Genomic DNA, 27,394 nt, shown 5'->3' on the forward strand with positions numbered 1-27,394 from the left:
ATGGTTCAGCACCGAGTGCCGAGGTACTTTAGTGACACTGGAAAAGGAAAAGTCGATCGTTCGTTACGTAGTAAACGATGCATCGTTCGATATGTTACGTATACATAGATACAGTTATCGTCAAGAATTGTGGACGAGGCGAGAGTTCCGACGTATAAACGGCAGGTGATTAATAGTGAAAATTAAACCGCCCGGCAGTCGGATGTATTATAAATTGCTCCGTCGTACCGCAGCGCCTAACGAAAAAGTGGCAACATTAGCTGTAACACGTTTTGTTGGCCTGGACTCTCGACCATTGAGCATTTGCTCGTGGAAAAAGGTGGGCGTCGACGTTTGTTTTATCATTTGGCAGACGCGGGAGAGTATGTAAGATAGAGTATTGTAAGATGGTAAGTTGGCTAACGGTATTACGTCCGAACGAAGCCGTCAGCACACTAACCAAGATCTTGAAACAGCATCGCCTGACCAACGGCTAGTCTTCGTGGGCACGTACCACGCGCATGATTATTACCCCGCGATTCTCCTTTTTCAAACACCATCAACGCTCTGGCGTGTTATTCGAGAAACAAACATGCTCGTGAGTTACCCGGTCATCCCACTTAATGCCAAGACGTCTTCATCATACCCGTTTATATTGATAATGCAGAATTTTTACGGCCACATACGTTACCTGCACTCGTCGTAGCGCTGATCTTATCGTTTGTATTAAACACCTTCCGTTTGTTACGTCGTTAAGGAGACCTTCGTCATTAAGGAAAAATGCCTCGGGAGTATAAACGCGAATTTATATACTCCGTCATTCGTTTTTCTCGCCGCAATTCGCGCACGGATTGCATACGTCGCGTACACCAACGTTTCGACGGATTACGCCGCGCAGACGTGTAAGACCACGTATGTATCCGGAGAACAGAACGCGGATGTTAAATCGTGTCTGACGTCACGCGTCATTTCGCGACCGTTCCGACATCGTGCACCAAGAGTGACGCACAGGTGGGGGCGTCTTTCCGCGGACAGGCGCACTTTTACCTGCACGTCCAGACAGTGTAGACGACTATTTATAACCAACCACCCCCCAACCAGTTGCGTGTCTCATCGAGCTGAGAATCAACCAACGTTCGCGAAATGCCTACGCAGGCGTAAAACGACCATCGTAAAACGGAGAACATCGCGTAAGGGCTGCGACCGGGTCACGTGCCGTCAGACTTATCTCCACACTTCGCACTCCGTGTTTAGTGTTTATGCCGTCTTTGCACGTGGTCTCGTACGCCGATAACGCATCGAGGAGAACTTCGCCATGTCCGGCATAGCGCGCGTCACTTTCGAGCAAGCAACGACCGGCCAGCTAAGAGCCAGATCGGTTCCAGTCGTTCCTTCGCAAAGACTTAGCGACCGCCTTTGGCAACCGAACTCCGGAGGATTCATCGCTTATCGTATACCGAGTCCCACCATTCCAACCGCACTCCGCGATGCTCGTTTTAACCAATAAATCCCGGATCTCTACACGCTTATGGTATACATAATGCACACCCACGAGGGCGCATCGCGAATACAACAGCTAGGCCATGCTCTGCCTCGCACAACTTCCTGGTACCCTATCTCACCCACAATTTAAAGCTCAGCTACAGCGTACGTGCAGCGCTGTGTAATGTTCCCCTGAGAAGATCGTCATCTGACTCGATTTCAGCGCTAGTTTAAGACGATTCTTGAAATTACCCCGCTTTCTGGGATCGTTCGATCAAAGTACTTCGAGACTTCGGTTCTGTACTCAGGTACAGGACTGTTACTTCGATATACTCGTTTCGTGCTGTGAGTGAAATCAGGATGAACTTGAGATTTTCGAAACCCGTTTTCCGTAGCCGGAACTTTTAGGGATATCCGCACGACGGTTGTTTATCAATACCCTTGGTAAAAGGGAGTGAGATTGATTCTGTCATTAAATACTCTATTTTCGCTCTCGTTCCACAGCGCTGATAAAACACGTCTGGTATAAAATCACCTACGTGTTGTACCCAAAAAATTTCTTACCGTTAAGGCTCGGACCACTGAACTGGAACCTTGGTCTTGATTTGCATTGAAAGTGTTCCTAGAACAACGGTCCGAGACGACGTGAATCTAATCTCGTCCTAAAATGCTCCGGTCGGTCCGTTTGGCGTGCTCGTTAGTTAAGAATCATTGGGTGCTTTTGCAGCGGGACGGTGAAATACGTAGTTTAATCTCTTCTATTCTACCTTGCAGGGTCCACCTATCTAAGTGGATCATCATCGCTCTGGCTAAAGGGGAAAAAATAAAAGCGATATCGAACGGCGAACGAGTACGAAAATACACGAGGATCGCGGATGGCTGTAAGGTGTTTGTGTGACAGGCGGCAAAGCGTGCCACGTGCTGAGACTCGTGTCCGGTGCCTCGGGTAAAAATCCCTCCCGCTATCGACGACGGTTATTAAAGTTGGAGCACAGCCGCTGCTAGTTATAACGTGTGTAATTGTACTTTCGCTCCATATCGGAGTAACGCAGAATTTCCCGTGAAAGCTGGTCCACTTGCATTCCTCTGCATAGGCAACCGCCTATTTATCATATCCGCAACACGGCACTGCGCATGGACTGCCAAACAAACAGCTCGGCTCCAACCTGTGCATACAAATTGTTTAACTTCGCTAAATTGTATTCTCAAGTGCATTCCGACCTCCGGATGGGACAAAAACGGTATTGCAATAAGCTGATTCTCTACTGAAGTTGGCTTTACGTATTCCTGACTCGGCTATGCTCAGTTATGGTAGGAAGATCAGCGGGGCGACGAAAAGTCGACGAGTGGTCAGAGATGTATTCAAGGGCTTCGTTCGATAACCCTGCCATTCGAGTCCTAATTTTTTTCGCGTGCACTGTGCTACCGTTGAATAAAATTGATCTTCTTAATTGTACATCATTATAGAATAATCTCGACGAGTGCTTAATTATAGCTCAAGCTCCGATATCTCGGAAGCGATACTAAAGATAAAACACCAATTACCGATTTACCGATCGTGGAACGAAAAATATCACCTCAATTTAACGTCGTTATTTACTACAGCATCGAGTTCCACGAGTATCGGAAAAGTAACTTAATATTTCCGGATATCCTTCGGTGTGCTTTGTAAAATTATGGGTGGAACGAGGTGTGGCTAAAATTAAAGGGCTCGTGAAATGCTGGTTGAATTTACAGTGATCAATTTAAGACGGAGTCTTAAGAAATGATAATTTTATCACTTCCATCAGTTGAACGATACGGGCGTACGAAGTTCGAAGCCGAGTGTGATAAAATCGGATTTTTAATCCTTCTCTCTCACGCTTTCTCTCTCTTCTTAGTGCAAACTTGAATTTATACCTGACAAGAGTCACGCGTTCGGTCTAAGATAATCCCGGGACATGCGGACTCGTCTTCGCAATTAGAACTGCGCTTTACTGTCCGAACCATAATCGCGCATGAGGTCCAATAAATTACAATTGAACTGAGACTAAGAAAATCGTGCTGTAGGCTAATATATCTTTATTACACGTTATAGGCCAGCCATTAAACGAAGTACAATTTGAAAACAAAAAAATCTTGCGCTGCATGGATATAAAATATTGCACCATGTAGAAGCAAGGCGTCGATATTTGAGCTAGCTGACCTGTTTTTCGTAAAAATTTTTGATCACGATAAATTTCCTAAAAAGCTCTAACGATCTGACACATGATTCAGTCCTGGATCGCACCTTAATCGAAATCATAAATCAGACTTTATCGATAGTCTCCCCATATACTTCGTCGAGGCAATGACCTGTTGATGCGCATTACGATTATGGCAAGAACAGATAACGCGTTCCTAGAACTCGACCCACTGCGGTAGCTGGAAGAATGTGAAATTGTCCTGAATCGAAATCTGCGTTGATGGACACGCGTCATTCGTTCGGTGGAATTTCTTGCTGCTGAGTGTCCTGATTTTTTTTTTCTTCTTCCTAATCTTTCAAGCTCGGTCTTTACTCGCTCTCTGCGGTTACTAAAACCCGTGAAGGTTCTCTGAAATTGTGCGAGCAGCGTTTACAATCCATCGATTTTTAGAGAGGCATAAAGTGGCTTTTAAGCGATGATGTTTCAAACTGCACGAGCAATCGCGTTGAGCTTTTCGAGAGAAGGTATTTTCTCTTCCCTTGTCTCTATTCTCGCTTCCTACGTAGATTTTTTCAACCTTCACTCTATTTTCCTGTAACTCGATTTAAAAAAAGGAAAAGTGAAGAACCTTATTCTTCGAACACCCTAAAGTACAGCAAGTGCATATTTGTAAGTTAAACCTCTCCATGCCAAGAGGTATATACTTTAAGCCGTTAAATGTTAACAAACTTTCTACATTTCGTTTAAAAAGCATTGTATATCTCACGTGTAAGCCCTAAGGTGAATACGTACACGGAAATATGCACAACGAGCTGATAGCGTGTTTCGTTTCCTGTGATACACGTCGGAGGCAACTTATATACTTTATGTACAAACGAACAAGAGAGACCGTGCACGAAACTTACACGAGGAGTTATCAAGTGGCGAAAACTTGTTGCCTGCTCGCTTTGTGGTTTGAAATAGGTAATCTCCGCCTACTTCCGGCGTGGCTATCGTCACAAGTTGCTGCAAGAGAGTGAGAACTGCGCATAAATTGAAGTACGATTTGCACATCTTGCAACAGTGACTACTGATGGAGAAAATGAGAAAAAAAAAAATTGATTCCAAAAAGGTGTTCATTCGATCCGGCTACCAGCACGCTTCGTAGTAACAAAGTCAAACCCGTTAACGGCGAGATATGACACCGAGATATCGGTTTTTTAAGCCAGCCTACCTGCCATATGCTGCACGCGCTTCTGCCCGACGATATTGTTTTACCACTTTTGGATGAAGGCGGCAGAGCAACGCTGCAGGCACATGTAATCAGCTGTTTCACACTCGGCTGAGTAATTTCACAGGGTCTACATGAAAGTTGGGAGAATATCCGGGGTGTTTCGTTGTATCAGAATTTAGATAATAAACGAGTAAGACGTTGCTGCAATCCATCAGATCTATCAACTATCAATATTTTTCGGCTGCCAATTAGCCCCGGCTTATAATTGCTGACAAGATGTTTACAATATACGTCCTAACAGATTATAGATACAATTTGCCGCCGCCCGCGCAATTGGGAATTTTTCCGATGCTCAGTTTATCTTACTTAATCCTCTTGCCGGGTTCCCTCAAAGATGATCAATTCTCCCCAGGCTCGTCGTGAAAAATATTTTCGCGCTTATTTGCCGAGGATAAAGAAATATCGCGGATGCGGACTGTGTTACGGTTCCACGATCATTATGATCGAAGAAAATGTACATACGATTCTTGACCGTCGATAGCGGCCGTACCTGCACCTTTCCGACGGTTGAGGGATATCTAAGTAACAGCGATCAGATCTATCCCTGAAGAGCGACTTGACTCGCTCTCTTTCGTTCGCGATCACGAAGTCCGTAGATATTTTTTACACCTGACACTATCCCGGCCGGATCTAGGCCTAGAGTGAGCGCCGATCGGAATTTATTTGACCTTAGAGGAACGGATCTTCGAGGAAGTATTACGCCGAGTTGAACGTGCGGCTTACACGCGCACACACACACACACACCCACAGGCGCCATAGATTACATCCATTAACCGGACCTAACCTCGCAGGTTCGCATATTTTTGCGCCAGCATATCACGGGTCGTTGCCGTTGCACGAGAGGCTCTCGTTCGTTCTCCTTTTAGTTTATACGAAGGTTGACAAACTCCACTCCGTGCACATCTAGGTATAACGTACGTATGTAAGTATGGTACAGGCTACGCGTACGTAGCATGTAAAGCATAGCGAATGCCACAGGCCCGCATATGATTCCGCGTTGTTCGACATCTGCTCTTTGTTTTCAAAGAGTATACTCAGTCTGCTCGCTAGGGTAACAGGCGCGATTAAGTCGGTTCACTTTTAGCCCGTTGCTCTAACCAATTTCGAGAATCGGTCAAATAATTATTTGAATTGACGGAGGGGTACTAGTTTTGATTATACGAAAACGTTCACAACTCAGGAAACTATCCTGAAAAGCTCATCAAATACCTCGCTTTTCATTAATTTTTATCCACTTGTGAAGCTTCGAGTTGAGAATTTGTTACTCCAATATGGCGTCGAAACGCGAGGCTAAAAATTACCGATGTTATACAGAACCCGAGCAAAGTTAATCCTGCTCATCGCTGCGAGCTGCGGCAGAGAAAACCGACGTATAATTAATACGTTGAAAGTGATTCACTCTAGTCGAGATGTGGTCGCCGGTAAAAATGAGAAGCAGGCTTACTCAGAGCGGCGTGTGAACAGAAGGTTGACTTCTGTCTTGCGTGGAGACGTCGTCCGGCTATCAATGTTGAAGATAAGCCGTGCACGGCCTAACGCGTCGGATGAGAACTCCCGGTGATTCGTCGGCTACGGCGGCCACAACGACGACGACGTGCCAGAATTGCTTGGGAGAGTTCGCTCTGGCCGGTCACTCGCTTTGCGTAGCAAATTACTTTTGCTTTAGTTCCGTTCCGCTTTTCTTTGCGTCGGAATCGGCCGGTCGTTTCGCGGAGCGTAGGAATAAGCTTGAGTGCGCGCGCACGGAATTGTAACTCGTTCGGAGTGATGCTCCGGCAATTATGAACTTCGGGTCGACGAAGGCGGACTGCAGATCCGTTAATTGCACAGGTCCCGGTGAATTAGAATCAGAATCGCGCGAAGGGTTGCGGGTTGTAACGATTGAACGATCGCAACGACTGTCCCGAATCGTTGCAATCCTTGTATTGCATATTGGCACAGAGAAATGACCGAGGCATTCCAAATAGCTCTGAACGATCGTTGGCGCAACGTGTATGCATAACCTGAGTGTTTTACGTACCTATCTTCACACGCATTTGTACAATACACGCCTCGTTTGATTACGTTTATTTAAGAGCTACACGGGATAATGATTCACGCCGTAGAACGGCCCCTGCAGCTGGTAAAGCCTGTGGACTCAGTGTGGTCGGAATCCTCGTCTTGAACAGTGTACCAAACGTCGTTACGACGTTTATAAAGAACAGCAAACGCGTTCCGGCGGTAGTCAGCGTTCCAGCGCGGTGTCCGCGTACCTGCGACACGTACGCCGACGATATTTGCGTCATAAAAGAAATAAAAAGGAAGGAAAGAGAAAACACTAGACACCGTTTGATACCTACTTCGCATCGCTGCAGTTAACCGCAGTGATAAAAGAGCTGTTGCGCGAGATCGGCCACGCGTGGATCGAGATGATAAGTTAAAAAATTGTGCAAATTTTGTCATGCCGGGATCGACGCGTCGACTCCGGGTGCTAAACTTGCTACTTTTAGTTCATTACGCACCGCCGTCAAGGTGTGTGAAGCCTTCGCTCGCTAAACACGAGGATCGGCTTCCAGTTATCAACTGCACTTGGACGGTTTTGCACCCAGCTGCAGAGAGGAGCTTCTGCCACTCATTCCGATGGATCTTCAAGTCGGCTGCAAAGTGATTTCGCAAATTTTGTGCGTCCATCGAGTGTAAATTAAAGTGTACCGTCTTTATTATTATTATAATTTTTTATTTTACGAGTTCAACTAGTCTTCCACGTTCTGTTGTTAACACAGTCTTATGAAAGGCCGGAAGACTTCTATAACTTCGCGGTATCGTCTGACATAATCAACCGCTTATGATACATGTAGTGTAGAAAATGCAGAAGTGGGTATTTCTCGAATCCGTTATCCGGTGAAGTTCTGTGCCATGTAACGACCGTCGTAAAATTTAATTTGTGTTATTGTTGGAGGCGCCTCTAGCTTGTTGTTAAAATTAGTAGTAATAACAATAATTTTTACCTCGAGCAAAGAAAGGAATACCTGAAAGATGTCGTGTCGAAAGAAAATCGACTCCAAACAGTGGGTCAGCTATACGCAGATGGTAAGATTTCGAGATTAAATTTTCTTATCTAATTTCCGACACCGTTCAAGCTGGGAATGAAGATTAAAAATGATATACACAAAATGACAGTATTCAAGTACTGATATTTTCAATTTTCCAATTGTTATTTCGTTTGGCTTAAGGAATCGCACGTGAAAAATCTGTAAGAATCAAGCAACAGTTCATTCTTCGAACTATTTCATGCGCATTTCTAGCATTGGCATGAAAAAATGAAGTGGAATTCGCGAAGCCATAGTGCCTACGTGAAATAATCTAACTGGAATCTACCGTTTATATACGTTTTACGAACAGGCATATTCCATCTTCACGAAAAAATAATAACGCAAGCCGACATGTGACGTTATACGTGTGCGAGACCAAATTATCCGAGTCCCATAGGCGCGGTGCCACACCATGTAATTCTGTGACACTTAATTCGGTTGACAGTGGGCTCGAAATACGTGTAGATGTATATTTTCACATTATTCCCGACGGTAACAATCCGGGAGAATTTGGAAAGTTGGCGAAGCAGAAGGAACTCACGGAAATTGCATCAGATTTCGTTATACCACCGTATGATACTAATGGGTGGAAATACACGCGAAGTAAAATTACTTGTTTGCGTCGTATTATGAAACACTGGCAAAAAGTGCTGATCGATTTATCTATCAGGCAGGCTCGTATAGGTTTATACGAGGCGCACGTACATCCAATCGACGTTGATAAGGCTTATCGCTCCGGGTGATTAGAATTATAAGTGACCTTCAAAATTTGTTGCAAATAACAATCGGTCCGTGGAAAAAAAAAATAAATAAAAAAAAATAAGGGCGTATAGCACGAAATAGACTTTGTTCACATCAGCCGCGTTGAAGCTATACGATAAAGGCTTATCTACGTATGTACGTGGATCCGTTCGATCCGGGTGTGCCATTTTTTTTTTTTTTTGTTTTCTCACGAGAATCCGCAATCGGTAGAAACGTGACGAGGTATTGTTGTAATTACTGCGATGCAATGTGATCCGCTCTTTTCTGTATACCTCAAACGTTATTCCGAACTACATTAAATTATGTGACTATAGCGTAAAGCTCGGAATCTCACAGGTTTAGAGAATCTGCAATCGACTTTGCAATTGAGCGGTCAAATCGCTGAATTATTATCGTGCCTAAATTTAAAGATGCTGGAAGTGGAGATGAAATTTTTAAACGTAAGTCATTCTCTTTTTTCTATCACTCTTTTCAAGCCGTGCAGTTTTTTCACTATTTCATTCGTCGAAAAACCCGAAAAGAACGTGACTTGTTACACCGACGTACTGACTTTTGATCCGCTTCTAGTTCGACCACTACAAGGCACCACTACTCGCTAATTTCGCTATTCGAGTGAAATACCCTCATGGATATTTCGCGGTAGCTTTATAGAAATTTTCCCGACTCTGACTATGATTCTGGCATGAAGTTCCATCGACGATAGTCAAAGCCCAGCCTTGAAGTCTCGACGACTTGTAGATGTACATATCACGCGCGTTCCCATTAAACGAGGAATTTTCGCCCGTAGCATTTTGTCGTAACACTAACAATTGCAAAAAAAATGAACGTAAAAAATGTCCAAAGAAACAACCTACTGCGTATACAACTCGCAACCTTAAAGTTCACGAAAAGATGCACGCGTCGAGCTTAACCTTTCTCTTGTCCCGTTGCGTTACAACCGAGACGCTGCAAACAGTTTTGATCATGCAAATCGTTTCGCTTACCTACTTTTATACTTTGGAGCGGCGCGGAATTCTGGCTCGCCGAAATTAATTACTCGAGAATTTGCCGTTAATTACTGCAAGTGTTTTGCAGACTGGAATATCGAGAAAAACATGCTTCCAGACGGGAATCGTCGTATTTTTCTGGTCTATAAGTGGCACCCAGCTGCATTTGCATGAGCACAATCATAGAGCCGAACGCAGGATACGGAGAAACGTGCGTTATGCTAGATTGATAGATTCGTACCTCGTCGCGATCGAAGCGTAATTCAACGTCGCTCAGGATTTAATTAATTGGACGGGTGTAATTCTTCGTCCTGGATCCAACTTGACGCTGAAAAATCGATTGAAAATCATTGCTATGCAGTTTCTGTCGATAACTGCAATATTGTAACTAACCTTGAGCTACTAAATAAAATGCGGGTTCGTTGAGCAATAAAGAATTGATTCAAAGGCACGGATAAATAAAGCTGGGAAAAAGGGTTCTTATTGCGATGTATGCTACTTCGTCTAATTGTAAGTCAGAAGCAAGACTGTTTTTATAATAAAGCTGCGTTACGCAGCAATCTTATTCGTTTTATGACATAAGAACGCTTAGACTTCTTTTATATATGCCGACTACGAGATCATCAGGAAGGGAGAAGAAACGGGTGATTTCACCCTCCGTAACAATGTATAATCAACAGAATCAATCGGTCTCGTTGAGAAACGGATCGCGTGTTCAAACTCGAGGAAAAATCTTGACGCATCCGCGAAGTGATTCCGGTCACAAACCTCCTGTATTCTCCTCGAGCCTCGTGCGAAGCTTCCTTAAACCGGTTCAAAAGGCACTTTTTTTCAGCGAAACTCACGAGTGTCGTACGATACTGGAGTAAATAGTCCAAATTCACCAATGATCCAAGACAAACTTACGTTTATTGGATAATGCTTTTTGTCCCGGGAGAAAAAACACATCGAGACACCGTTGCTTATTGCCACAACTCAGTTATGATGGGGTTTGCTACAGAGGCCTTGGCTATTGTATCTGAATTTAACAAAGAAGGTCTCGCAGTACGATTCTCCTTAATATCTGTCACAATTCGGCTCCGGTTCTTCAGGTATTATTCTTGGCTATTGAAGCAGCACGACCTTCACCTTATCTTCAATGTGACAACGGAGATCTTTTTCATTCGTAGAGAAATGGAGTTTTCCACTTCGACCTAAGGTTCGATATCGTACACTTGTACCGTGTTGCTTCTGGAAAACAAAAACCAATTTCTCGCAACCATCTTCGTAATTATTTCGAAAAGACTTGCCCACTTTCAAAGGTTAGCAACATTTTCACGACTGGATGCTCTTATCCTGATTAGTCGAGTGTGTTGTTCAAACTGAACAATTAAGGTTCGTTTGCTCTCAACTTTAGTAAGTAGGGTGTGACGAATTTCAGAGTAAAAAGCTTACAATTAGTCTGACCGCTTACCAGACGATAAATTTTGTCTCACAAATGCGTCGTTTCTAATCCCCGTCGGAGGCTCGCATCTCCTCGAAACACTCGACGTCGCGTTTTTAACGTCCATGTGTAAGGTCAGACTTTACCACGGCAGCCAGACACAACTGTAGGATCAAGAGTTCCACAGATCTTATCGCTCGATCTTGGGGCGTGCATCGCTCGCTGCTAAGATAAACAAATATAACATGAACGAATCAAGGATTGATCGATGCATGAACCGGTTCCGCACGCGAGCTGCGTTTCCGCAGGTTAGCTCTGCGATATTGACAGTTAGACAATTTTTGGAGGCTTCAATCTAATCCCGATTCCTCGAGGCGCGTGTGGGAGGGGCCAATTGACACGCGGCGTGTTCCAAAAGCGAAGGACATTATTCTGGGGCGGTTTGACCGCGCGCTTAAACCAACGAAGGGCCGAAGGGGAAAGCCAGACAAACTTGATCGGTGTGGAGAAGTCCGCGTCGTCGGGAACGCAGGACCGGCTACCTGGGCTGGATGCTGGACCTTTCTTTGCTGACGATACGCCCGGTGAGGTTCCTTAGTTTCCTACCTGTTTCATCTCTCCTCTCTCTCTCCCCCTTCCTCCACCTCCTCCGACCGTCTCTATCGCTCCTGTCTCTTTCTCGCTCACTTCACGAGAAGTCTGTCTGTCCCACCGAGAGGCAGCTTAAGCCACTTTTGCCGCTACGTCCCCAGAGCTCGGCTCCGCTCAACCAACCGGACTTCAGTGTGATGTTGAACGTCGTTTAGAGAATATATCCGATTGCAACCCCGCGCGGACCTGGTGCGTCTAATTCTCGTTTTCGCCGATATTCCAAATTTGAATTTAAGGACGCGAGGAAAGCGTCGCGGATCGCAGCACGAGGATTCTGTGGGAATGACAGTGGAAATACCGTTTCATCGAGTATCCAGTCAAATATAGTGCCGGGAAAATACGGTAGCAGCCTCCCTCGATACTCCGCTTGAAAGGATTACTTACGTGTACAACTGGCTTCATCTACAGTAATGCAGCGCGAAAGGTGAATGAAATGTTGGTCTCAAATTATTACTCGACGCTACGATCGGACGAAGCGAGGATTGTTTTGTTTTTTTTTTTAATTTTTTATCCATAATCCATTTTTCTTTTTATTTTCTCTTTGAACGAATCGATCGACCGTTAATTAACAATATACATTGTTACATTCTCACCGCATTTACGACGGACGAGGTCTGTAACTAGTATAATATACGCAGAGCTAGTGCCGTTTAGAAAATAATTTTCTACAATAGGAAGAAACGAAAAAGGCAAACTGAGAAGGAAGAATGAAACGTCCGGCGTAACCATATAACGAATGTAACGAGCATTCAAGGCGCGTAGGTGTGGGCAGGCAGCCTTTTGTAAGAGACGCTCCTGTACGCATCGCCTCATCGTCAGGTGACGAAATTTTATTGGACAAAGGAAATAAACGCGACCGTGAAAACGCGCGAAGGTTAACCAACCGAGGCCGTTTGGTTCCAGTTTTTTTTTTCATATAGATGCCTTTAGTTTTCATAAATTCATTAGAGATATTCCACGGTTGAAAAGAAGAATTTTGGAATTGAAAATGGTGGGACGAAAATCGACGTCCCTTCGTCATCGGCAGAAGTGCTTTATCGGATGATTCGAGGAGACTCGTGTGTTTCACCAGCTCGACACTGTTCCAAATGTACGCGCAATTATAATAGGGATGCTATTGAACTTCTTGTTCACCACGTCAGCTGTTCACCGATGGCACATATTACAACGTTACACGGTGTTGAATAACAACGGTTGGGCAATCGTCGAAAGCCAATGACGCAATTCAACGTCGATGCGAAGCTACCGACAACGCTCTTGAAACGCCTTAGCGGCAGTAGCGAAATGAGTCTTATGGCCGTCTGACACGATCAAAGCACCTTCTGGTATATATACACCGTGTTTCTGTGACCGCGGGACAGTGGATGGCGTTTTGTTCGAGTACCTAGCCACCTTACACCTCGTCTGAATCTGGCACTTGCAATTGGATCGAGGAAGTTACATTGATGGTGAATTCGCCAGTTCAAAAGGCGTCTGTTGGATTAGCGGCACATCGCGACCGTGATCCAGACTCAAAAATCGTGGCCAAGTTGAAATCCAGGTCAGATTCAAGCGCGTTCTAGTGACTGGTTGATTTTTATTTTTTATTTTTCTCTAATTTTTGACCGTGGAATCCGCTCCTGAAAGTAGAAAATTCGTTTCGGGATCAGAGTTCCGGAACACAGTCGTGTCCGATTGTCTTGAAAATTTGTCACGCTTTCGGTGTAAGGCTCGGTGAACTGTGAGTTCACCGCCGTTTTGTCTGCGGGTATTCGACGTCGACTTTGTACCTTTGAAACCTTGCGTGATTCTTGGCGGCGGAAAAGCGCGGTGCATGTTTGAAGTAGAGTAGATGGAAAGGGTCCTGCAGTACTTCATGCGGTAAACAGCGGCTAGAAACTCTCGTTGAACCGTCGGAGCTGTGAGAAAGAATAGAGAAAGTTACAGCACGGTTTTTCGAGTGCGCCACTTTACTGACAAGTCCAGATTCAAACGGAGCCTAGGGCTTATCGTTAGACTGCATTTGCAACGAAGCCCGTTCCGCTTTTCTTCTTTATTTTATTTTTCTTCTTCTTCTTCTTCTTCTTCTTCGTTGCTGACGCATGCACACCTTTCGTACCCGGGTTTAGTTAGGGTTTTTACCTCTTTCGCGGCGTCGTCGTCGGTAGCAAATCCTATTCTTGTCAATTCCGTAGAGAAGTGGAATAACGTGTAGTACTCATGATGTCATAGCTCGATGGATTATTCGTTGGTAGCAACTCGAGGAAGGAGTTCCATGAATTTACCGTTGATTCGCGTATCAGCCGAGAGCTACACCCGTGTTTATTTAAGGTGTGGGTGAACATGTGAATTCTTACTAACGTATGTTGTTGGTATTTTCCAGTACCTCGGAACCATGAACGTTTGCTACCGGAGCTTCTGGTATTTGCCGTTATCGTATAACCACTGTGATTTTAACGTCGCTGCGCAAACAAACATCAGAAATGTTTCTTGCGTGAGAACGAGGAACCCGCGTGCGTTGTATTCATCCATGATTTCATGTTATTGCATTGCCTGACAGAACGGAATAATAAGACAAGCTTTATTGTGGATATTCGATATGCCGGGAGGTATCCGTATGCATACATCAAAATGCATGATTGAAGGTGACGTTAGAAATAAACACCGATGCACAGCATGGTGAAACGTGGTTTCGAAAGATTTTTCTCTGTTATACTATTCGGTTACAAAATAAACCCGGAAATCAACTTTGGGCCTGTAATTTCATCGGCGGAATCATCGAGGACAAAAATTACTTACTATGAATCATTTTCAGAATAACTTAGCTGGCCTCAGCATTAATTCAAAGTCATTACCGGTATCCCTATTGCACAACACACTATGAAGTTGCGTTTGCGTGGGCCAGTGCATGCAATGCCCAGTGACGAGCGACCAATTAACGGGGAATTCACATCGACAATATCGATCCGTGTGCGTGGTAAAATAAGATATATTCTGGGGGAATAATCATTTTCTCGTTGAAGAGGAAAAGCGGATTCGCACGACTGCTTGTCATTCGACTGATACAAAGTGCGCAAACTATCGGAATCATACCGTTCTAGACCGCATGCGGGAGACGAACGTATTAAAAACGTGTTGTTACGTTACATTCAAAAATTTCCCAATCACTGTACCCCGAGAATCAAGCAAGGCGGTTTTTATTTATAACATTTGAAGCTGCGCGGACAGTGACGTTACCAAACTTTACACTTATCTAATCGTCTTCAGGATGGTTAGAATCACAAACTTTCCACTCTCCTCCTTACGCTAGCCAAGCATTAGAGATCATATTAATATGTAGTTCAAGAGTGTTGATACAATTTCTATTAAGCAGCTGGATTGCCCGACTGCCATGCGAAACAATGACTCGTGACGTCTTGTTTTAAGATTAGTTATGTTTATCTAGGCATGAAATGTACCGTTCAATTTCTGTCTGTACGTGTAACAGATGACGAGGCACATCGTTGCTAACAATTTTCTAGCTTCAAGTGTACACGTGTTACCTAAATTTCTAATTCGAAAACTTTAGCCCCGGGTTGTTTATCGGGCACGGTTGTCACGCGCGTGATATTTCGCCGTTTGACATTAGCTTCTTAGACAATGGTAGTCTATCCGTAATTTTATGCATAGGGAAACCAGGCGGGGCTTGGCTCTTAGAGAATTCAACGACTCCTTGTCGGCGATGATTCGTACATAAATTAGCACCATTTCGGTTAGGCATAAATTGCTGGATCTGCCCACTGATTGCCGAACGGCAAACAGGATCAAGTCAACCGAACAGCTTGATCATTATAACGGACAGATTTGGGCCCACGGTCTTTCTCAAACTGCAGGAATGTTAAACGCTTGAACGATTAGTTTTTGTAGGCATGGATTCCCCGGGGTTTATCACATCGGAAGTAATGATCCCAGACCCTATCAACCACGGTTTCAACAAGCAATGTCGCTTACCGAGTATATAAGCTACCATCTAGATTGAAATCAATTTGATTATTTGGGCAGCAGATAAAGTTCTTGCCATCAAAGTGATAAGAAGTCGAATCATGTCGATTCGACGAGAAGCGGCACATGTTCAGAGAAGAAAAACCTCGTTTCGCTTTATATGCAAAAATTCCTTCCAGCTCCGAGGCCAGTGACTCAATCGTATCGGATTCGTGTATGCGTGTACGTCAGTGACTAATCGGGATTGCGAATTATGCGTGGTAATGTGTTACTAACAGAACGTTGGGATCGCCGACCGAAGCGATGAAAACAATAATAATAGGCACGCGTTTAAATCACGATCAAGACAAACCGCTTTACGTATAACGGAAAGACGTTGCAATTTCTGTCTGTTATAAAAAATAAAAGCACGTTACAACATATGTATGGAGAAAATTCGGCATCCTTGAATTGCTGTCGGTTTTTTCCGTTTCATCGACACTTTTACGGCCATTTGAAATCCTAGATATACTATCTGCCCGTGCGCATATTTACGAAAAGGTTACGCAGCACTTTAAAAACGAGCTGCACTAAGAATTTTCAAGGGTAAATAAAGATTTCCACGCGTTCAGCGAGGTTTCCGGTGTACGCAGAACCACCTTGACACATTCTCAATTTTCTCGGATAATTCGTTGTCGCTGCGAACCGCGTTGCGCCTCGACATCCAGCGTGACACTCGAAGCCGGTGTTTTGCGGTCCAGGTTCTTCCGCTCTTGTCGTAGATTGTTACCGAAGGCATTAATTGTAACCCGAGTCTGACTCGGCGCAATTTCCTCCCAGACAAATAGCTCTCGTCTCGTTGTCGGCGTTGTATCATGCGGTATACGCGGCGTGGCCGAGACGGTTGAGATAAAAATCGTTGGCCTAGAATCTGTGCACCTAGATCGCGTCTTAAAAATGGCTCAAGATCCCACGCAATCGAAAACGGGTTTTTCGAACAGGCCGAATGCCCGCTCGTGTCCCCGGGTCGTTGTTGTTTACGAGAAGCGTATCCATAAATTATACCGAGCAACTATTGCCGGCTCTCGGTATCTTATACGCGTACGTACGATTTCGACAACGTTGACGGAAAAAAGCTTCTCGCAACGCGCGTTGACCAAAGTAACGAAGGAATTTTATGCAGTAAAAGTTTGCAGTATAAAGTAACCTGTTCAAATACCGCTTAGAACCAGCGCGACTAACGAAACGCTGATAATAAAGCAAGCGTTCAACGGATGGAGACTATTCCTTGCAACACTTTCTGTTTTAACGAACCGCCATATCTAAATACTTCCAGGACCATTTACCATCGCGCAAAGCCAAACAGCTCCGGTCGCCAGACCCACACACGGATAAAAATGATAAATATTCATGCCTACTCGGGGATAGGTATTCAGACGCGTGCCACCGAGGCACCAAAGAACCGTTCTTGAAATCTTTAAAGGCAGCTGCCTCTCAATGACGTCACGTCTTTTGAATGCCAAACTCACTTGGGGCGGTGAACGGTCGTTTGCCGCTGTACCTGTACCTCACATGTAACGCCAGAGTTTGGGGACAGCCGGCCGACCCATTTTCGGATTCGGCGCATGTCGTTCGCGTATTCCTATCCATACCTTAACCTATCTCTGCGAGAAAACGAGGATAAATCGAGCAGGTAACCCGGTCCGATGAAACGTAAAAAGAGGCTGCTTCCGGCCCCGGAGAACGGAAGAAGTTCAAGTCGTGGAAGTTGCGACCGCGCCTTGTGTTAGTCTCCCTTCCGAATTGGCTCAACATGGGGTTCAACCCCACTTCGCGTCGACTAGACTCGCAGGCGATTATCCGGTTGCACAATGCCACATACTGCCTCGACTTCCACCTGGACTTAAAAGCAACGCTGTATAGGTTACAGCTGTGCCTTTACGCTCTTTCTGCGGGGCCCAGATATACTCACCTACGTGCAAGTAGGTCCGGAAATACCACCACCCGGTCTCTACGGCGGCTGTTTGCCAGCGTGACAAAAGTCGCCTGAACTATTGTCACCTGCAAACGAGACACCCGGCTTGTCGGCAATCATTTTTTATCAGCTTTCGACCGAAAATACGATGGAACGTGCGAAAAAAAATAAATAAATAAAAAAAAAAAAAAAACGAGACACGAATATCAGGCGCGCACGATGTTAATCGACGCCTGCAGCGACAGCGAGTGCGGCTTGTTTTGATATCGAACGTAAATTATCCACCGCTTCTGCAGTTGCGTCACGATTTGATGCAGCAGCAGGCATAACCCACACCGAGTGAGAAATAATATTCAAACCAAGTCCGCCTCCGCCGTAAGTTATAGGTTGCGTGATCTACGGGTAAACATGAATCAAAACTAACCGGTCAATCACGAGCTCCGGCATGATATGAAATTGAAAATATTAATAATGGTCGTAGCGTATGATTTATACGTGAAGCAGCCAGCTTCAGTCGATTAATAATAGAAACAGTCCTTGCAATCTATGGTAATCGGTTCATCCACGCGTTACGGTTACCGCTCAATGGATGATAATTTACCCACATACTACAGGCATTATCTAGGCAGCTCCAATTTGCATTACGCGCACATGTTCCAGCGTTATCTTGCGTCCGCTCGTAAGCTCGTTGTCCCTTTTGTCTTACAATTAGGCAGACTCAATAGCCTGTATCCATTCCTCTACGTCCGATAAATGTCAGCCAAGATTCGCCGAGTAAAACTACTAACGACCCGATGTTTTTCTTCGTTTCAGATGGAGAGCGAGGTGCGGTCCTTGAAGCAGGAATTGGAGAGGACTCGAGAAGCGTTAAAGCTCGCGACGAAAAGGTGCCGGGATCTGGTACGCGAGCTGGATCACAGAACGGCGGGCCAAGAAGCTGAGCGTTCATTGCGGGACCAACAACTCGCCCGAATACTTCGGGCCCTCTTGGTGGTGGAGGGTCGCTTGAAGCAGGAGCAGAAATCGATACGACAGCTGCTATGCGAGAAGGACAACGTGATCCGTAATCAGCAGTTGGAGATAGCGAAGCTGAGGAGATACACGAAGAATTACATAAAGTGCAAGAGGGACAACACGGTGTGCAAAGATGTCCTCGACAGGGACGAGTCGTCGGAAATTATGTCGAACGATCGTCACAGCATATCGAGCAAGAGCGACGGCGGTAGATTCGACAGCTGCCTAAGCAAGGACATCAGAACCCTAAAGTGCGAGATAATAACGAAACTGAACGAGGACTCGGACCAAGATCACGGACTGAGAAAGGCCCACAGCTTCGCGGAGAGCGACGTATCAAAGACGAGCATTACATCGAGCGAAATAACCGACGTCTCGATGACGACGACGGACAGCAGTCCGTCGATATTGAGTACGGAGGGATTCTGCGAGGGAGAAAGTACGGACGTGTCGCCGAGCTCCACGCTCAACAAGTCCACCAGGTGCAACTCCATCGCCGTTGCCGATGACCTTTTGTCCAGCGACAACGAGGTCAACGCGGACGACAGGCTGGAGATACCGAAGCGGAATATCGTGGCTATCAGGGAAAAATTGCTGACGGAATCCGAGATGTCAGAGCTCAAAGGGAACGGAGTCACCAGGACGGAGAGCAAGGATGACGGCATGGACTGCCATTTTATATCCGACGAGGAACCCGTTTACGAGAACGCTACGTATCCGGACAAAGAACTGAACAAGTCGACTGAACTCACGAAAAATAACATCAACAACGGATCCGATAGCGTCGAGGCCGTGCAGACGATCGAACCGAGCCTTGAGGAGAACAGTGGCAACTGGTACAGCGATCCCGACGAGGATAAAGCCAGTGAGGAAGTGTTTCGGCACCGCGCTTATCAGCCGAATAGCAAGCACAACTCGGTTCTGGAATGCGTTAATCAAATCCTACTTAGAGACATGGAGGAGGAAGAGAACGTCCTCTCGGTACCAAGGAGGTTCAAACACCGTGGAAGAATCGTTCGCTTTCAGCCCGCGAGGCTATCCGACATTGAATCCGTCGGTTCCGAGATGGAGAGGAGAAGTTCCGAGGATCATGCCCTTGACAGAGACGGTTTGCAAGTGGAGGAACGCAACGGGATTAACGCGTCAGGAGTTGCGTCCCCGGCTTCGGAGAGAGATTTCCGAGGTAGGAGCGTGCAGCCGATCGATGAGTCGGCCAGGGAAACGATGGCGGATGTTCTTAGTCCTTCAAACGTGAATTTTGAGGGATCTAAAGCGATACCGTTAGTGATCATAGAGCCAAAAGTCGACCCCGAAGCATCGGGCGACACGCCGATCGCGAGTCCTCAGAAGCTCAAGAGTTGTGCAGATTTGATGAAGTCTTCGTTGATTCACACTTCCAGTCCACCGTTGAAGATGGAACGCATCGAGGAGAAGACTTGCTTGCAAATGTGCTCCAAAGGACTGACAATCGCTAAGAATTTAGATTACGAGGAAATAGAGTCGCTGCCGGAGACTAGCTCTGGACTTAAGACACCGCCAACTTTGCCACCAAAGCCACAGTACAAAAACAATACTTTAATATTGAAGAAGATACCGAGTCCTTCGTTCTTGATCAATGAAACGCACAAGAAGCAGGGAGGGGGCGACAGCACGCCTGAGCACGACAAGAAACTCTTCAATTTCTCTCTTACTCCGAAGGTGGAAACCGTTCGCAGTCTTTCCTACGACGAGAAAAGCTCCAAATCTTCGAGAATTAACAACAACGAATTGCAGAACGGGTTTTACCACAAAAACAAATTCAATAGTCTACGGTCCTCCTTTCAGTCGAAACAGAACCTGAACAACGTTTATGACGGAGTTGGAAGAATGCCAAAGGTAACCAACATTGTTCGACACTTCGAGGAGTTCAAAATCGGCGAAGCTGAAGATCGAACTCTGGTCAAGGATAAAGATAAAGACAAAGAGAAATCCCACCTGGACTACGACCAGGATGATATTAGGCAAAATTTCGAGGAGTTCAACCTCGACGATTGTGATCTCTTCGATGACCCCGATCGGCCCGAGGCCGACGGCTCGGAACGGCTCAACGATTTGATACTCGCCACGCAAATCGAAACCACTGCAAAGGGAAAAGAGGCAAACACAAACTGCGGCTACGATCACTTCCTTGAGGCCACTGGACTAAGTACTAAATCCATCCTCACTCCTTCCCGATTGCTGAGCAATCACAAGAGCATGCTCAAGCCGAAAGATGTGAAGTACAAGAATAAGATTAAAGCAACTGCCGTGATGGAGAGGCATGGGATGGCTGGGATGAGCTCCACCCACACTCACGTCAAGCACTGGACCGGTCCGTTTGTCTGAGGTTGATTTCAGTCCAAAAGATTTTCCTTTATGCAAACCTTGAGAAAACTTTCTGTCTTAGATGCGTTGAACTTCACGGTGGTGTTACGAGATGTTTGAAAAACTTTTCGCTTCCAAGAAATAAAATTGTAAACTTGAGAGTCTGAAGGCCCGGTTGGTGTTATGAAATGTGTGCGGTTGTAAAAAAGAAAATGATTTCTATGTTTTTGACTTCGTAACTTTTCAAATCATTGTTAATAACGTTAGAAATAAAAAAAAAAAACTAAAGGAACAAAAAAAAAAAAAAAACATAATAAAATAAAAGTAACACTCTCATCACTTCCCTAGACGCGTGTAAATAAAAGCTAGGAGATAGGAAATGATTGACGATATGTATAACTTAAAATGTGATTCCGATACTGTCTTTGGTAAAACGATCATTCTTATAGGGTCGCGCACTGTTGCGTAGTATTTAAGTTTTGAGAACCCTTGTACAGATAACTTGATTCTACATACCTCAGGAATCTTTTCCGCGCGGTGGTGGAATTTAGAAAATGGTCCTAGTTCCATCGTTTTCGACCAAGATGTGTACAGACTGGTTTGCTTTTCTTGTTAAGATTTCATTTGCCAATTATAATACGCATATCATTATACGAAGATACCTATACCACAATAAATTATACGTAACATTTAAAGAAATTTTGTACAGCAAGATTCTACTATAAATCTATGAAAATATGTTATGAAATAAAAATATAAATACAATAGCTTTCGTGATAACTGAAAATTGGTCGTTCACTTTCACCTCTCTCGATCTCTGGATTTTCCCCTTCCAGCTTTCAATGACACGAAGCGACTAATGAGAGTTTTTTCGGCTGTAAGAACGCAGATTCTAGGCGGTTCCTATGAGTTTCCGGAATTGACTGGGCTCGAGGCAACGTATCATAATCCTAGATAAAAGAATTTAGGTAGTAGCTGGCGTAGCATTCTAACTGCGAACAGCCTTTGCAACAGTACTCAAAACAATTAGATACTTGTTGAAATAACGTCTGCTCGTATCTTTCGAAGGATTCTCAGTACCGACCCAGCAGATTCACATGCCCGAAGCAACTTAACTTTGTTTGCATTTGCACCATGAAAATAAAAACTCACCTTACGTTTATGTACAGTATAAAGGTGCAAGACCACATACCTATCGTGAAACTGGATCTCTCTAATGTCCCAAATACTTGGAAAATAATTACTTCTCTTAGACTGATCATTGTAGTCTTGGCTTCTAGCAATTTCAATTTGAATATAGTAGATCTCTGAAATAGAGAGCTTTTGGCATATATTGCAATCAGCTTAAGAATAAAACAGTATTACAATTAAATAATGACGTAAAACAGTATTTTTCTTTCTCACTTGTATTCTTACAAGCTTGTTATTGCAACCGTTCATGCAGGTACCAAGAGTACAATTCACTTTCTTCTAAGCAATTATGAATTATGCAGACAGTTTCCCAGTTGTGGATGTCGGCAAACGTTGAAAACATTTATTTGCGTATAATTATGGCCACGGTAATAATCGTGGGATGAAACAAGTTGGAACGCAATTGTTACAACCATTAATAGCTGACGAAAAACAGGCGTACCGAAATGCAAGGTAAGTAATAAATTACCGTAACAGTTTGGCGTTATTTTTCACCCTAAAAATTGACCGGCTTAAAGCTTGTCGTACATTGTAATTATTACCCGATATTACAGGATACAGTAGAGCATAGTTAATCGCTTCAAAGGTTTTCGTCGAAGCTCCGAAAACGTTTCACGCTTTAATGCTTCGGTAAACTCGTGGAAAATAAATTGCTACAATCATTCTCGTCAAACAAACTCCCTAGAATAGTGGGGGGAAATACATCGATATTTGCCACAAAGAACATTCAGTCGTAATTTCAATAGTTACGGAGAAGCACGCGAATGATCTGTGCTCTGTTCGAGATACTTATTTTTGTAACTTTTTTCTCAAATCTGCGCTTATCACTCATCGGCATGTTCCACGTCGGTGTTATAAAAAATCTCCAAATATCGTGGCGTACGGATTTTTTTTGGCCCATCAGATACTTCGGCTGGATCTATCTTCATTGGATGGGTTCCAGCTTATCCTTTGCCGTGGTTTTCAGCACGTCAGCAATTACCGGCTATTTAACGACATGGCTATATTTTCACAACCAATCCAACACGCGGTCCGGACCAGAAACGCCGACCGATGTTTCTACGGCCATTCACTATCTCGTAATAGCTATTGACGCACTAATCGTACCGCTTTTAGTAACCATCTGGATAACCAGAGGTCGGCGTCGAGTTCATCGTGTAATCTCGACCTTTGCAACAGTCGACGAGAAATTGTCAAAGTTCGGACAATGTCCAAGCCGGAATTCAAGCACGTGGAAACTCATCATTCTCATCTGTGCTCCTCTGGTAACAGCTGGAGTAATAATCTGGATCGATGTGAATTACAACGAACCACAAGCGTCGAAGCTCTCGATATTTCGCTCGATTTTTTTACACTTTCACGAGTTCGTTACGTTTTATACACTGGGGTTCTTCGCTTCTCTGGTCCTGCTTATTGGCGATCGCTACAAGGCTGTTAACTCGGTGCTGAAGACGGTTTTGCGGGAACACAGTTACGACTTGACGAACACTCGGCAAATCGTTTCGGAATGGGTTACCGCTGTACGAGAACTTCGTGCTCTTCATCGCAAGCTCTTCTTCGCAGCCGAGGATATTCAGTTGGCTTTTAATTTCCAGCTTTTAGTTCTCGGCATTATAACTCTGATGTCTGCCATCGGAGAACTTTACAAGCTCTATTTGGCGAATATCTCGCTTTGCGGATTTCCGTCTTTGCCGGCATTCGCCTATCTTCTTCTCTTCTCGTTGCAGCTTGGCCCAGCTTACTTCGCCGCATTCAGCTGCAGTTGCACATGCGATCAGGTAATTGTAGTATCGTAATTGTTCTTCGCAAAATAATCATATTCTTTCACCTCTTCGTTTCGACTCGTTATAATTGTGAACGAGAGTTATTTTACATTTTCCAGGCCAAGAGAACTGCGGCTCTGATACAAGAGATCACCGTAGTCGATGAGAATTTATGTCTAGAGGTGAGGCGAGAAGCGTTTTGTAAAATTTACTATCCCAATATCCAGTCGGCGTTTGAAAATTTACACAGTACGTCGTCTTGTCATTTTTAAAGTAAATCGAAAATCTGTTAAACGGTATTTTCCTCTGAATATTATCCAAGAGTTGGAATTTCACGATAATTATTTGAAAATGAAAATTACTACATAAAAATGCGAGGAAAAAATTATCCAAAAACTTAGTAACTACTTCACCTAAGAATCATTCGAAAGTTTCATGTACTCCAATTACCGGTTTGCATGAACATACGCGAGAGTTCCAAATTTCGTTCTTAGAACATAGTTTCTTCGTGATGGTCGCATCTAAAAGAAAAAGACTCGAATGTTCAAATCGAAATCTAGGTATGTCTAAATCGGTTTAGATCGCAACATTTGCCCTCCAGCTGATTCACTACGATCTCAGTTTTTCTGCGTGTGGATTCTTCAACATGGATCTAACTTTTGTCGAAACCGTATGTATAAAATTTCTTATCGTTGCTAGTTCATTAAAAAATTGATGATTTTCACTTTGCCTACACATATAATCGTACGCACTATCACTTTTCTAATTGCCAATGAAATTTCAATCTAATTTTTGCATAATTATTACCGAAAATTTGTCGCTCGCTGGATTAGCAATAAAGAGCTAATTATGCACGCTTTGCACAAGTCACTTTGTATTATAATCTGATTTTATCTGTTACAGATTGTTGAAACGATTGCAACATACCTGATTATTCTAATTCAAATAGGAACGGTGCCACAGAATTGTCCAAATTCGCATGACTCGGGATTAGATAACTTCGTTAACTCTTCAATCAACCGTGGATCAAATATTTCTTAAAATAAGTTCGATTTTCGGGTTGTATCAAAGATCTTCGAACACGTGAGTAACACGCAGAATCAAATTTCGCAATTACGGTTCGGGCTTGTCTACAAAATTAAAGCCTTATTAAATTTTTTTCACTCTAACAATACGTTGTTTTCATACCTTGCGGTGGGATTGCTGGATTCGTGGATTCACGTTATACATATATTCACATCGCGGCAATCAATTTAATGCTGACATTTAGATTTCAGCCACAAGGCTTTCATTCCACTTATCGTCATCGGCCATTAGACGACTCTCCCACCGCCAAAGTCCCGTAGAAAATGAAATACAATGGTTATTACGAATACCATTAATGAGTGACGAAGGGGCTGACTGCTGTGCAAACTTCGGTTTCTTTGTCCAACACTAGCCACCGGTGTTTACGTAACGGATGGGTGCTTTTACGCCTACGGCCAAAGCTTCAGCTGTCCTCTAAACAAGCTCGCTGACTTTGAAAAATTAACAAACAAGTGCAGAACCGCGAAGAGGCAATTTCCCGCAAGACGAGCGAAGTCATCGGGCTCTGAAACATGAGTCAAAAAATTCGGGAACTCCTTCGTCCGACCGGCTTCTTCGCCGCTTTGTGGCCTTATCGATACTCGTGTGTGGTATTCAGCCACTGCAACGCGGAATCAAGAAAACTGCGAGCAGCTTACACAATTGCAGTGTCCTCTACGTACTTAACGATAGCTTATTTGTCGACCGATAACGTTTTTCAATATCACGGCGAAGAGATAGTTACCAACCTACCGATCGTCGTTGATCAAATGATATCGTTGGTCCATTTCAACGCCCTGCTAATTCACGTTCTCATTTGGTACTTGGTGGGCCACGCGCGTTACACGGAAGTTGTTTCATCCTTGACGGCTCTTGACCGAGAGCTGGGACAAGTTTGTTCCGGACAATTAAACTTGAGAACGATGGTCATCAGGCAACTAATTTGCCTAACAGTGTCAGTGGGACTCTTCGGCATACTGCTTGCGAGCTTTGGCCGATCGGATCCGATGAGCATTTTCAATATGACGAGTTCCATATATCCCGGGCTGGTGACCAATGTGGTAGTGTCTTTTTTCGGCAACCTCGTTGTCTCGATCGGTGAGCGTTACGCGTTGATTAATCGCACCTTGGAAGTTATCGCCAAGCGCCTGCAAGGTGGACCAGTCCATTCCCAGGGCGTAGCTTTCGACGAGATAAAACTGACACAACAGCTTCGCGTCGTTCATAACAAGCTCTTTTTCATCTCGCGAAACATCATGGATGCCTTCGGGTTTCAAATGCTGGTTTGTGTTCCGGCAAATTTTATGTTCACGGTTAACGCCTTGTACACTCTGTTCAGATCCCAAACTTCACCCTGCGAAAAAACAGATACCAACGGAATATTCACATCCATCGTCGCTTCTGCGTATTGCTTCGCTGTTGTCGTATACGCAGCTTATTGCTGTCATCAAACCGTCGCACAGGCAGGTATTATCCACGCTGTTTTTAAAAATTATCTGATACCGATAGGTCATGTACTTAGCTTGATCATTTTCTGCGTTTTCTCGACGAGCTTACTTGTTACATTAGGCGACTGAGACCACGAAGATTCTCAACTCTCTGACTGCTAACTGCGAAGACTTACACTTGGAGGTAAGGGATATTTGCTTGCAAAATCAAACTTCGATTTCTTGAGTGTGTTTGCGAGGCGTGAATGAACCTGAATCGTCTTTTATGTACCAGGTGTCTTCTTTTTCTCATCAACTGATACATTATCAGCTTCATTTTTCACCCCTTGGATTTTTTCAACTGGATCTTGCGCTGGTACAGAGTGTAAGTATCGATGAGGGTAATTTCTTGATTTTATCTTTAGATTCGTGAGATGTTTGTACCTTGAACAAGAAATTCAGTCAATCAGTAACCGATGACAGGGTTGGAATATCTGCTGCAATTGAACGTTATTTGAAAATAATAACCGACGAGGAAAGTCTGTTATGAATGTTCTCATAAGAACGTACGTTATAGGAATTTTAATAAGAAGTATGTTTTCAGCTTGGCGGATCGATAGCGACGTATTTGGTCATTCTAGTCCAACTGTCACCAACGCCCGTTGAACTGACATGTGCGAAAAATATAACATCCTCATAAATTACTCAAAGCATTCAAGTTGCAATGCAATTAAAACATTTATAGTACATATTTATGTACATTGTACACTGCAAAACTTGTATCGTAGATATTTTATTGTTTCGGTATTTGAGATACGTAGCGATGTTGTCTCAGACGTCTGTCAGATGGGCTACAAAAAATTTAGTTTACGCGGCAAGGTCTC

General features: G+C 44.2%; 2 protein-coding genes across 7 annotated transcripts in view; both read left to right on the plus strand.

The window, feature by feature from the left end:
• LOC124299887 (uncharacterized) overlaps window positions 1–21,842 on the plus strand; it is a 45,625-nt gene extending 23,783 nt beyond the window's left edge. For 2 of the 6 annotated variants that reach the window (XM_046753300.1, XM_046753303.1), the window contains exon 2: window positions 18,521–21,842. In XM_046753300.1, the coding sequence (XP_046609256.1) occupies window positions 18,521–21,085 (2,565 nt within the window). In that variant the 3' untranslated portion in view covers window positions 21,086–21,842. Of the gene's footprint in view, window positions 1–6,594; window positions 7,970–11,914; window positions 12,218–13,087; window positions 13,334–18,520 lie in introns of those variants that run through there. The other 4 variants (XM_046753301.1, XM_046753305.1, XM_046753306.1 and 1 more) reach the window with 4 other exon arrangements.
• Window positions 21,843–22,637: 795 nt separating this feature from the next.
• On the plus strand, window positions 22,638–25,205 carry LOC124299626 (uncharacterized). The gene is made up of 4 exons (XM_046752891.1): window positions 22,638–22,708; window positions 23,199–24,033; window positions 24,138–24,200; window positions 24,922–25,205. Exons 1-4 carry the CDS (start codon window positions 22,638–22,640, stop codon window positions 25,057–25,059), a joined length of 1,107 nt encoding a protein of 368 aa, XP_046608847.1. The 3' UTR covers window positions 25,060–25,205.
• The last annotated feature ends 2,189 nt before the right edge of the window (window positions 25,206–27,394 follow it).

Source organism: Neodiprion virginianus, chromosome 3 (assembly GCF_021901495.1).
Source record: "Neodiprion virginianus isolate iyNeoVirg1 chromosome 3, iyNeoVirg1.1, whole genome shotgun sequence".
NCBI lineage: Eukaryota > Metazoa > Arthropoda > Insecta > Hymenoptera > Diprionidae > Neodiprion > Neodiprion virginianus.

Coding starts and splice junctions, on each gene's coding strand:
- LOC124299626 (XM_046752891.1), top strand. CDS start 22,638: ATGAAACAAGTTGGAACGCAATTGTTACAACCATTAATAGCTGACGAA. Junction 22,709..23,198: donor CAGGCGTACCGAAATGCAAG/GTAAGTAATAAA, acceptor GATGGGTTCCAG/CTTATCCTTTGCCGTGGTTT. Junction 24,034..24,137: donor GCAGTTGCACATGCGATCAG/GTAATTGTAGTA, acceptor TACATTTTCCAG/GCCAAGAGAACTGCGGCTCT.